We start from the raw sequence: 13,195 nt of genomic DNA on the forward strand, positions 1-13,195 counted from the left end.
AATGCTTTCAGATTCACTGTAAATATACAATAAAATATTCCTTTAAAATAAATAAATCTTAATTTTCTGTACAACATCATTAAAATTATATATAAAAGTTTACTGCAAAAAAGTACTAATTTCACTATCAAAGTAAAAACATGAAGCCCTTTACCAAAAATAGTTTATTGCACAAACCTTGTAAGGATTTCCTATGCACATTTTAATTGTGTTTTAAATTACATGCTTTGTAAGATCATTATTAGTTGTACATAGTATAATTCTTGCCTCCCCTTTGTGAAATGACAATATTTTTATAAATAATCAAATTAGACAGTAGATGACTGCAAATTACATATAAAACATGACAGCATTTGTTTTACAATATTTAGAACATGACCTCCCCAAGAAATCTGTGCATTTGTAACAGGGACAAGACAGCTCCTGAGTGAGAAGGTTCTACATGACTGGAGTGATACATGCTTTATTGGGAGTCAAATGTCATAATATGCCATCTGGCTGCCATTAATAGTTACTCTGCGCTGTCATTGCTTTCCTAATGAAAACACTGCACCCATAAAGAAAGGCTTTTGACCACTATGGGTGTGACAATTTTCACCTCACTGCCAAAATGAATAGAATGTTCATCACCAGCTTATGCATCTATTAAACCAGTAGTGAGTTTGCTATCTTTGAATCAAATTTATATTGACCAGACCAATCGTCATCAGTGCACCCTGTGAGATTGCAAATGTTTAACAAGCAGGCAAGCTAACTGAATTTTACTTATGAGGAGGAATATATAATACATGAATATATATGTCTTATACAGAATTTCCATTCTGGGAACTATACCAGATTCCTTACACACATGAAACCCCCACAGATTTCAGTAGGGGTATTTCCTGAATGAAGCATAGGGGATCAGACTGTTCACAAAAAGGCCTGAGTTGTCCACCTAATGTGATACACCAAAATTTCCAAGTAACCTGGAAGACAATGGAATTAAACTTCATGCAAAATACAACACCAAAGACGAACTATAGAAGCTTCTTTCCAACATAGGTTTAAACAGACAACTGGGCAAGTTTCTTCAAAGTCAAAACCAATACATGGTTTTGAAAAATAGTGCTGCAGCCTTCATCACTTAGAAAATACTTTCACAATACAGCAACATTTGTCTTTCATCATTAAAACTTGGGCGAAAATAGCAACTACTAGGAGTGAAGAAACACACTGAAATTACATTCCATTACATGCAAAACAGCAAAATATAGATCCTTTTGAGATTATTTCTTTAGTTTCTAAAAGTACAATATCAATGAGGCACCCATTTTCTTAATTATTTATCAGTCTTCTTATACATGCAGGAGGAACCAGGCTTTTTATTCCCTCTCCTAAATTTTTACTGGCCTAGGAAATGAGTTTGGGACTGCTGAGGAGATATGAGGAGATATGCTGAGTTCAAGAGTGGAAGGGAGTACCTTTAAAAAAAATTTGCCACCTCTGAATTAAGGAAGAGGGTTGATGGGCTCTAAAGTGAAGGTCTACACCTGTGATGTGCTGAGCATCTAGAGCATGTTGTCTTCCCTCAACTCCTGCTGACTTCAAGGAATAGGAGGTGTTCAGCACTTCATTAGAGTTAGGATCCTCAAGTGTCATCCTTCCCTCTTTGGTCAAGAGGATGAGTTTTGTTTTTTAAACGTTGTTAAATATAAATTACAGGAACAAATAGTGTGATCTTAAGGGTCTAAAAGAAACTGGGTAACCCCAGAGACAGGTGGGCGCAGTAATGGAGAAATAATTGTTCACATATGTATCTCACAACTTAACATAATTATCTCTTAAGAGGAAAATGATACACTTATGGCTACTTTGTTGCATTCATATACACGGTTGTCTTTTAAAGCTGTCAAGAAAAAAATGCAGCACTGCCCTGAAAAAGAGTGTATTACAATAGGTAGTTCAATATATAAAGAAGCAGGCATTCTGAAAAAAACTATTAATATAATATGATTCTGCTTTCTCTGATCTCAGATAAATGCTCTGGATGTACAAATGTCAAAAACTTACAAATTAAAATGTAACGGTGTCTTAACCTGTAGATAATGCAGTTAGTCACACAGAACAGTAATATTAACCCAGCACAAATGGTATTTTACTTAAAACCTGAACACTTGATAATTTTTTGCACTGAATATATTAGTCACTATATAGTTTTAATTTGCTCAATTAACAGTATGTTTTATTTTATTTTTTTTTAGAGCACAATATACAGGTAACTTAAAGAACATGAACAGCAGCAAAATTACTCAGTACCATTTACTCTGTAAAATAAGACTTAAGTAGTATATAACCATTAGCACATGTGGGCAAGTCAGTAAAGCTTTTGGCTTTTTTTAAAACAGTTGATTTCTGATTTCAGAATCAAGTTAAATCCTACTTGATTGGCAACTAATGCCACATTAAATCATTCCTTTCTTCTCATGCCTGAAATCCTTCACTTAACTTTAATACAGTAAACTTCTGATAATCCGGCACCTTTAGGATCCAGGGGCTGCCAGATTATCAGATATGCCGGACTATCAGAAGGGGGGGCTATGAAGGGGGTGGGGTGGGGGGATGCTACCCCAGACCCCCTCATACCCCTCCCTTCTGATAGTCCGGCTCTGCCCCAGGAGTACCTGATTCATCCGCTGCTGGTCAGTTTCAGCAGCAGCTGAATCGGGGATGCCTGCAGCAGAGCAGCTGGAGTGCTGCTGGGTTGGTCCAGTAGCACCGACCCTTGGCACCACGAGACCAACCCATCAGCACCCCAGCTGCTTTTGGGGACGCATAGGGCAGAGGAGCTGGGGTGCTGACGGGCGCCGCTCCTCGGTGCTACTGGACCAACTCAGCAGCACCCCAGCTGCTCTGCCCCAGGTGTCCCCAGTCAGCCGCTGCAGAAACTGATCAGCGGCTGACTCCAGAAAGCCAGGGGCAGAGCAACTCTGTCTGGGGCTTCCTGGAGTCAGCCGCTGGTCAATTTCAGCAGCGGCTGAATCCGGGACAGCTGGGGTGCTGCTGGGTTGGTTCCGCAGCCCCGAGGGGCAGCGCTACTGGACCTACCCAGCAGCACTCCAGCTGTTCTGCCCCCTGCTTCCCGGATTCAGCGCTGGTCAGTTTTAGCAGCGGCTGATCGGGGAAGCTGGGGGCAGAGCAGCTCTAATGGTCTGGCTGTCCGGAGCACTTCCGGGTTCCTGATGGTGCCGGACAGTCGGAGTTTTACTGTACCAGTCCTTCATATTTTATTTTTGAAAAAAATATAATCCAATACTGGAGTTTCACAGTTTAGGTACTGCTGTATTACATAAACTGTTCAGCAGGAATAGAACTTGAGTAAAAGAGGTTTAGTGAACTAAATTTTTAAAGCTAAACTTGTTTTAGCTTTTTTGCAATAGCAAAACATACCCCTTTCCTGTTGACAGCCCCCTCAAAGGAAAAAGGTAACTGCTTCACTAGGGAAAAAATTAACTCTGACCATGTGTGGAACAAAGAGAAGGATGATGATGTGTCTTGGTATATGCAAAACCTAAATATAAATAATCCTTATCTCAGGAGAACCTCATCAGTTTTTTCAATAATTTAATCTATTTGTACTGATTGGTCAAAAATCCAAACTATTGAACATGTAACTGTCCCTATTTCCTACATCTTTCAACAAAAACAAAAAGCATCCACTGATTTCTCCTGATATAGATTTGTCATGTGGCAAAGTGTGATTCAGACTGCAGAGTAGGCAAACATTTGATAATGTTGCTTGTCAGTTGCTTCTAGAGGAAAGGATAGCCTATCCTTGCATTGTCAACAGGAAAGGGGTATGATCAAAGGAAAAATGAATCTAAGGCAGTGCTTTAGTCATCTAGCAGGGTGCCTCTGCAAGCAAGGCTGCAGTAGTACCTATACTCCCATTCAGAAACAAATGTGCACGTGCTGGGAGCATGATGAGAAAAGAGAACATTAAAGCTAATGAAAATAAAAATAATTTCATAGGCATTATAATTTTGTCTTTAAAAAGATACAAATAAAATAGTTACATTTCTAAAAGCTTTGAGTTTTTTGGACTAATTTTCCTAAGGTCTATGTACAATATTTTCCAACAGCAAACTTAAATGTCGTAATAGTAAAACAAAGACAGAAACACCCATGTCAATCTTAATTGACTCTATAAGCATATTAAAACAGACACTCCGGGTCAAATTATTATTATTTATATACATACCCTGTACCGGGGATGTCTACTTTGGAAATTAACTAAAAAGTGCACAAAAAAAAAAAAAAAAAAAAAAAGCATTTGTGCAGTGAAATTTAAAGCTCCCTACTGGCCTGAGAATGCAAGAGGGAAATCAGGCACTCCAGAAAATGTCCTGGGCAAACATTGCCAAAGAGTTACTGGTCTGCACTGACAAACTTTTATAGTCAATTACTTTTAATGTAGGGCAATAGTGTTTGTCATAACTCTAGTGCAGGTTTGAACCAAAATCTGAAATCCAGACATCTACAGCCTAAATTCAAGAGGGTGGAGGTTTTGGATTCAGATTGCCAGGCCTGGCACAGTGCCAAGGGCTGGAACGAGAAAGAGACTTACTTTTCTGGATATGATTTAGATATGTAGTAGGGCTGTGACTGGTTAACTAGTCAGCACCACTCTTACCAGGTCATGCTTAATTGTTAACTGGTAGGGGTTGAAGCAACCCATTGCAGATAGGGAACAGCTCCAGTTTGGTAGGTCTGCCAAGGGCAGGGATTGCTCCAGCCTGGCTGGAGCAGCCACCACCCACAGCAGGTCCCACCCATACCAGCCCACCATAGCTCCAGCTTGACTATTTAAAGGTTATTCGGTTAAACATTATGTTTAACTGGTTAATTGATTAAATGGGATTTTACATCCCTAATGTGCAGTCCAAGATGGTGGAAAATTTTAGATAATCTGATGTTGCAAGGTTAAAAAAAAATTAACCTAAATTAAACAAATCCAGATCCAGGCTCTTAACACTACCATCTTGGCCTAGCTCTAGAAATAATTCAGAGTTTTTTAATCCTTCTTCTGAATTTCTGCCTAGACTCAAAAAAGGCCAAATTTATCATCTGTCCTCAACATGGATTCACTACTTCAGTGAGGTGAGGGATAGTTTCATAAGAAACGTTGATATAGCATGATCTGCAATGAGTGTTTTGCTGACTCCTTGAAACCATTCATTTGCTCTGATTTTGCTTTTAAACAAAGAATTCCTCTGAAAGAAAAGGAAACAAATAAGTGACAAAGATACTTGAATACACTTAAAGAAGTTGTGATGAGAAACAGCTGAGGTGGTCATTGTTTCAATGCTTTTTTGTCACCAGCATTACGATTCTGCTCTTTCATATCCACAGCAGGAATTTCCCGCTCACCTGGTACTGTTGCAGGACAGGTAGAAGTTAGGTCCATTAATTGCCCTTCAATTTGAGTCCATGACGACATAGATTCATGTACTGTTATGGTATGTTCTTCCATCTGACGCTGAAGGCTGTCCATTTCTTGCCTTTTGAAAATGGTGGAAGAGAAAGTGGAAATATTATCTCCTGGTCACTGTAATGAGTGCTTACAATGAAGGACTACAGCAGTGCGGCTATAGATACTGCAGTGTTTTAAGTACAGATATAGTCTAAGTCTCCAAGAAATCCAGGGCTTTTAATATCTGCGCTGGGAGCAACATGGGAGAGTATACACTTAGTCCAAAGAGAGAGGGCAACATAGCAGTGTGTTTTTTCCATACATCCCCCTAGTGAGGTATCAAGCAGAACTGTATTTTCAGTGAAGGCATTTTATCCTCCAAGCAACTGGATGATAGCAATTTGTACATCTATTAGCATACTGATATGACGGAGTAAATAGTTCTGTAAGTAGAAGATAATGGGGAAAAGAAAGCAATACAGAATAAGGAACAAACAAAAACCTTAGCACACACTCAACCTGGCATCCAAGCATGTCTTTTTTTAAAGCAATACCGTCAATTGGAGTTTTGTATGAAAACTGCTACAAAAATTGAAATGTTTAATGAACATTCTGTAACAGACAGGAATCCACACAGTGCCTCAGACTGTTAACACAAGGATCACCTTCCTGATGAAGACTAATAACAGAATTAAAAAAATATTTTTAAGATTATATAATATCTGGATTTTAAAAAGCATCATACTTCAGTTGCCGGAGACAGCTGTTTAGGTTTTTTAAAGGCTCCTTGCTGACAGCTGTTGGTGGTTTCAATAGCTCTTCTAGCAGTGCTGCAGGAACTGGACAGTCTGGAATCTTCACTGGAGTCACAGGATTTGAAGAATTAGTCTCCCCCTTCGGTTCTTTCCTCTATTTAAATGAGAAACAAAACCCAAACAAACAGAATAAACCACTTTACATCACTCTTACCTCACAGAAACAATATTAAATCCTACTTCATAGCTACATATTTGCATAATGGAGATAGTTCAGAGGATAATAGGTTACTCAAAGAATAGGCATTGCTACATAACAGATTAAAATCAGTCTAGTTTGTCAGCCATACTTGTGAGTAACATACATTCTAGACAAATCCGTGAGATAGAGTCAAATGTTAGTTCTATATGCTGGATAAGAGGACATGATCTAGTCAAGTTCTGATAATATTAAGGGACCAATGACTAGGCAACTGAGACAGTATGGAATTCAATTAAATACCCTGGTCCTCTGTGGTAAATTTAACTAGAGGGGGAAAAAAGGTATTCAAGAGACCAGTTCAGGCAAAATACTGGCATAGGTCAAGGAAATCATGTTTTTGGGCTACACTGAAGGGCACTGATTTTCAAACTGCAATCAGCGGATCGCCAGTGATCTGCACAACCCTTCCCGCTGTTCTCAAGAGGAAAAATTTTGATAATCAGGTACTGGGACACTGGACCGACTTCCTTTCTGTGAAGGAGTTCCTTACTATGTCAGCAGATAAAAATGTACCATGATACTAATATCCTTTTTTATATGTACTAAATATAGGAACTAGTGAAACAGTCATAAACTTTTGAAAATATGAGTGAAAGAGACCAGAAAGGATTTGGACAGGCTGAATAAGCACATGTACTTTTAAGGGCTTATATAAAAGAGTGAAGATTTGCTCACAATCTATTTCTCTCTCCCCTTTTTTGGTTTGTTGTACTGAATCAATATGGGAATGCAACATGATGCTGCAATACTCAAAAAGAAAGATACTCTTCTGAAAAAGTTAAATGCGTTTACAAACCAGCAAATTCCCTAGGAATTACTGTTTAAAAATATAAGAAAACCACTGATCCCCATATGTATGTGACACATGGCTAGAAAGGGTTAAGTATCCTATAGGACTGTGGTGTTCAATATGCTAGTCACTAGCCACATGTGGCTATGTGACAGGTTGAGCATGACTAGTTTGCTAGTTGGACACTGTGGCTGTAGGATAAATGACCTAAATTCAACCTTTAGGGACATATAGGTAGATGTTCGTGTTTTTGTGTCTACTTATACAGTACAAGCTTTATCATCTGGCACTCTGTTAAGTTTTCTGGTTAAAGCAGTCCTTGCTGGGGCAATCCCAGTTATCTGTCACATTCAGTTAACTAGCAACCGCCATTCCCCTAAGTGCCGGATTAGAGGTTAATACAGGCAGCCCCCGACTCAAGCCGTCGTAAGTCAGGGGTTTCCCTGTAATATAAACCAAACAGTTCCTGTCTATTGTATTCTGTTTTCTCGGAGATCAAAAGGAAATCTTAACATGTAAATGAACTGTAAATATAGTTTCAGAGAAGTAGCCAAGTTAGTCTGTAATAGGAAAAACTTAAACAACAAATAGTCTGGTAGCACCTTAAAGACTAACAAAACATGTAGATGGTATCATGAGCTTTCATGGGCAAAACTTACTTCAGATGACCTTGAAGGTGCAGGACCCTGAAGGGGTGATCTGAAGAAGTGGGCTGTGCCCAAAAAACTCATGATACCATCTACATGACTTGTTAGTCTTTAAGGTGCTACTACACGTATTTGTTGGTTTTTAAGTTTTTCCAGTAAATATAGTAATCATTGTATTCAATCTCTTTTGGAAGTATATAGCAAATGACCTGTGAATGGTGAAAAACAGATCACTGTCTTATGTTAACCCATGTAGCAATTTCCAATGAGGTTTAGGAAATAGGTCTGCTTCAGCATCTTAATGATTACCTAAGGACTCAAAGTTGTCAAGAGAAGGCCTGAAATTGTATACAAATCCCTTAGGTCCTGATCCTTTTTACTGAAGATCTGCTTGATTCAAGGGAAGCTTGAGTTTCAAGACAGATCTCCAGTCTCATCTTGATGCTGGACTACAATCTCTGGTCTAGTTCTGAAAGAACTCTCTGCAGCTACAAAGGTTACCAGCTCACCTATAAATGTGATCTCAAAACTGTACTTTCTGCAAGCATACTGATCTTTTACCAATACACTGTTTTCTTTTTAAAATCTTTCTCAATAAAGTTTAGTTAAATACAAGATTACAGCCAATCCTTATTAGGTAAGATCTGAAATATTAATTCATCTGGGAGGTAATGTGTCAGATCCTTTGGGATTCATAAAATGTTATATGATAAATGACATTTTCAGTGACCCTCATATCTGACTTGGTCATCTGGGTGAAGGCCAAATGTTGGGTTACTCTAAAGGGAATTGTTGTTGGCTTCTGGCTAACAAGTAAGGAAATACAGAAGCTATTTTGCACTGTCTTAGTAAATCTAAGTATTGGAATAACTCACCATCTTTGGAGATTATCTACCCCATTCCTTGGGGTTTACCCTTATTGAATAATCTCAGTGTCTCCCCCTCAGGATCTCAGTCACAGAGTAATTCTGACTTTGTGACTGTATCAGGATTCTAATGGGGAAAACTATGTTCTCATGTCACATTCTAATTATTTTACAAGAAGTGTTTTTCCTACTTAAATACCTTTTTCATCTTGCCATGCTTTAAGTCAGTTTTCAGCTGCTGGTTCTGCTGCAACAGTGTCTTCATGCTGTTCTTCAATTCAATCACTTTAGCCTGAAGCATGAACTTGTCCTTCTGAGTCATTGACAGATCTTCCCGCACTAACTCCAACTCAGTCTTGATATTCTAAAGAATGAAAAATTAACAATTAAAAAAGCATGATGGAAACAGCCTAAGTGGAAAATTGCAGTTTATTAGTATATACTATAGTTTATTACAGTATATACTCTAACTGCTAAAAAACATTAAACTGAAAGCTATTAAGCTGCAAGCTGAATGACTTTAGTGTTTTGAGATATTCTATTAGTTCAAATATTAGTTTAAATATTTCAGCTACTTGCTAAATTCTGAAGTGAGATGCCAGTGTAGGGTATGCCACTAATATAAGCAAGAAATTTTGAATTCTATCTGTTACCTTTTGAAAAAGTGTAACAGGACAACCTATTTAAACAGCATATTGTTGTTCCTCCTTGCAGTGACAGACACTGGCATCATTTAAACTATATCTACAAATTCTACACTATGTATTCCTATTAAGTTAGTTGTTTGATAATTCACCAGGACAAGGTTTCTTGAAGAGGCACTATCAAGTGAAATGTAGATGCTGAAAAAAGAAAGTTTTGACAAAATCCAACAAAAATGTTTCCATGATTTCTTTAATTTGAATAGCAACTTGTGTCCCTAATCTCGCTCCATTACCATTATTTCTGAACTGGGCACAGCAGCGTTGTGCTCATGCAGAACTAGAGAGTGAAACCAATTAGAAATACATGACAAGCCTATTTTTATCATCCCAAGCTGGTTTCTGTACAAAAACAATGAAAATTTGATAAAACTAAAAATATGTCTCAGTTTTAATTATCTACATTTTCATATGCAACACTGATAAAATACTTTGCTTTATTAACATTGCATTGCCCTTTTAAGTGTTATCCTACTAAGTGTCTCATCCCCATTGTAGATCTACTCTTTAGTGCACAGTAAAGTAATACAGGCCAGGTCAAGTACCTGTAATACCAGCTGTATTCCTTCTAACTCCTTTTGATTGCGTTGCTCAGTCATGTCCAACTGCTGCTTCAGTGTTTGGATTTCTCTCTCCTTCTGTTCCACCTCCCATTTTAAATCTTCAACCTACAGAAAAAAAAGTACCTTAAAATTCACTACAAGAGCAATCACAAATTTGTTGAATATTTTAATAGTTTCATTTGTTGCATATCCCACTTTTTAGACTACAGATTAAAACGAAATCTACACAAATTGTTTTAATGAAACCTTCCATTTCATGCATCCAAATGAGACATTTACTATGGAAGTAAAGAATTAACTAGAAGCTTTTACCTCTTGGTTTTCTACAGGCTGTTTGCTAAATTGTTCATCCAGCTGTTTCTGTAAAAGTTGGAGTTGAGACTGGGCTTCTGCCAACTCTTGCTGGAACTGTGATACTTCTTGAGAATGTTTCCCATCTTTAACCCTAGTAAGAAAGTGGCAGAAAACCTCAAAATGCCATTGTATTTTCTCCCTTTATATAGCTAGTAAAAGGAAATATTAAACAGTATGTGGCTCAGATTGAGGCACAAAATAGTCTATGTTTAATAAAATTAGCAGTACAGGCTAGTGAACTATTTGACAGGCTTTTTCTCTGAACCCAGAATTTCAGCCAAAAGACAATTACAGTAAAATATATGCATTAATAAATAGCTACATATTTCTTGACAAATCCCTTGATGGTGAATAACAATTCATATGGAAAGAAAGCTGTTAATGGGTTATTTTAAAAGAAGCAGTTTCATACTAATATATTCTGGCACTGATGTCAAAGTTATCTATAAGATTGAGGCTAGGAGATGACTACAAGTTAATTCTATGGTGGAGGGAATAAGGCTTCGTCTACTGAAAGCTGTATAAAAGTGCTTATATCAGCATTGCTTATTCTCCTTCTCACGTGGGAATAAGCTTTTCCATCCAGTGGATGGAGTTTTATTAGTACATGGTTAAACAAAGCACATGTTTAAACAAAGCCTAAAAGAAGTTACTGGACTTTGAAAAACAGCACTATTCTAAAGAACTCAAAATCCCACTAGCAGCTTCAACTGAGGTCTTGTACTTGAAAATTTTCACATCCTGAATTCTGAGGTTATGCCACTGAAGATATTGGAACATGATGGTATACCCAGTTTGTTCAGCACCAGGCAGCCACTTCAAATTCCCACGTAACAAGACAAATAAATATACAGAAGAAAAGGTCGCCTGCAAGTAAGGTCTCAGGAATTTGGAAAAGGGAAGTGCAAAGGAGTTAAAGATATTGTGTAAAGTGTTAACTCTATCTAGTGTATGAAGATAGTGTATGGTATCAAAACTATAAGTAGTACAGGAGAAATGGTCTGAAGAAGAAGCACCCCAAAGAGAGTAAAAGAATGATACAGAAAATAAAAGTATTTAACAACGCAGTCCACACTTGTGGCCAGTGATAAGATTCAGACCAGAGAGACAAAGCAAAAAATTCGAATACAGGCAGTCCCCAGGTTACATGGATCCGACTTACATCGGATCCCTACTTACAAACGGGGTGAGGCAACCCCGCACTAGCTGCTTCCCCCCAGCAGACCAGGGAGACGTGAAGCTAGTGCCCCGCCCCCAGCGGACCAGGGAGACGCAGAACAGCTTTTTTCAGCAGACACCTCAGCTTGAGAATAAAGGACTGAGGGAAGTGAGGTGTGGGAGAATAAAACTGAGCTCTGGAGAAATGTTTGGCTAGAGTTTCCCCTACAATATGTACCAGTTCCGACTTACATACAAATTCAACTTAAGAACAAACCTACAGTCCCTATCTTGTACATAACCCGGGGACTGCCTGTACATACGTATATCCTGAGATTTCTTAATAGACTGACAAAATTATTCACCTTCTAAAGAAACTTAGTGTTTAGTATAGGTTATTGTTTACTTACTGTAGTTTGTCTGCTTCAGCCTGAAGAGTTTGGACAAGCAATTCTTTGGCTTGTAACTCTTTCTTAATTTCACTCAGCTCAAGAACAGCAGCTCTATAATGACGACGGTTATGTGCTGCTTCTACTTTGGTTGCCACAACCTACATATGCAAAACAAACAGCTTTTCCTCATCTGACCAGTTTATAGGATTAAAAAAACCAGATGATCCATGGATGAGACACACACAAACAGAATTACTAATTCAGTGTTTTGTATTTAAATCACCAATGAAGTAATAAAGCAGAATATGAGCATTTACCTGCTCTTGAAGATCATTAACTTTTGACTTTTCTCTCACTAAGGCAGTCTGTAAGGCTTGAATAAGTTGTTTCATTTGGTGATCCTCTTCCTCTTTACGCTTTAGGACAGCTTGAACCTATGGTATCACAGAACCAGAGGTTCAATGCTCAGCACAGGATCTGTGCACAGTAACTGGAAGATGGGGAGGAAAAGATAGGGCAGCAGTACCAATTCTGACAAGTGAGATATTATTCTTTTGCGTGCAGTTTTGTATAAGACATGAAGTGTCTACTGTATTTTAAAAATGAAGGTTTAGGGTTTATAAGAGGCTGGCTTTGAATAAAATATATCCTTGTTTTAGGTTATAATTTTAAATCACTCACACACCTTGGGCAACCTTCTTCCTCCCCACCTGTGCCTTGAGCTGAGTGCACTGTAAAAATATGCCTTATCTAGTGAGGGGATCAGTGCCACTCCTTGCACTCAACATGACCATGAGAGAATACAACAATGCTTTTAAGTGGACACCATCACATGGGAGAAATATTCTCATGACAGAGTCACAAGTGCACTGGGGAATGTGGGAAAAGTTGAGTTATTTAACTTTAAGAATTCAGTACGGTAGGATGCAGACAGGACCTGCTTTTCAGAAACAAAAAAGAATGCTACAAAACCTTTGAAAGGAAGTTAACATGGCACTGATTAGGCCTGTGGATCTTTTTGCACATTTTAAAGATTCCATGGCTTCTATGAAAGAGTATTCACGAAAGAATACTTGGCAAAACTTCCCCTCTCATTACTACTGTTCCCTCACTGCACACAGCCATTTCATTCCCCAAATGGCTATATTTCAGTGATTATGAACATAGACCGGGGGGGGGGGGGGGGGAGGGAAGGTGCTATACTGAAAAATATTAATATGAGTAAGAGCATCAACAATTATATCAGATCTTTATG

General features: G+C 38.2%; 1 protein-coding gene across 4 annotated transcripts in view; it reads right to left on the reverse strand.

Annotated features, from left to right (window-relative positions):
• Positions 1-149: 149 nt before the first annotated feature.
• The window catches only part of GOLGA3 (golgin A3), a 49,658-nt gene continuing 36,612 nt past the window's right edge, over positions 150-13,195 (reverse strand). For all 4 annotated transcript variants that reach the window (XM_075898357.2, XM_075898358.2, XM_075898356.2 and 1 more), the window contains 7 exons: positions 12,258-12,374; positions 11,959-12,098; positions 10,349-10,481; positions 10,019-10,141; positions 8,972-9,136; positions 6,198-6,361; positions 150-5,540 (listed from right to left, as the gene is read on the reverse strand). In XM_075898357.2, coding sequence (XP_075754472.2) covers positions 5,333-5,540; positions 6,198-6,361; positions 8,972-9,136; positions 10,019-10,141; positions 10,349-10,481; positions 11,959-12,098; positions 12,258-12,374 — 1,050 coding nt within the window. In that variant the 3' untranslated portion in view covers positions 150-5,332. The remainder of the gene's footprint in view (positions 5,541-6,197; positions 6,362-8,971; positions 9,137-10,018; positions 10,142-10,348; positions 10,482-11,958; positions 12,099-12,257; positions 12,375-13,195) is intronic.

This window comes from Pelodiscus sinensis, chromosome Z (genome assembly GCF_052426305.1).
Source record: "Pelodiscus sinensis isolate ZL-2025 chromosome Z, ASM5242630v1, whole genome shotgun sequence".
Taxonomy (NCBI): domain Eukaryota; kingdom Metazoa; phylum Chordata; order Testudines; family Trionychidae; genus Pelodiscus; species Pelodiscus sinensis.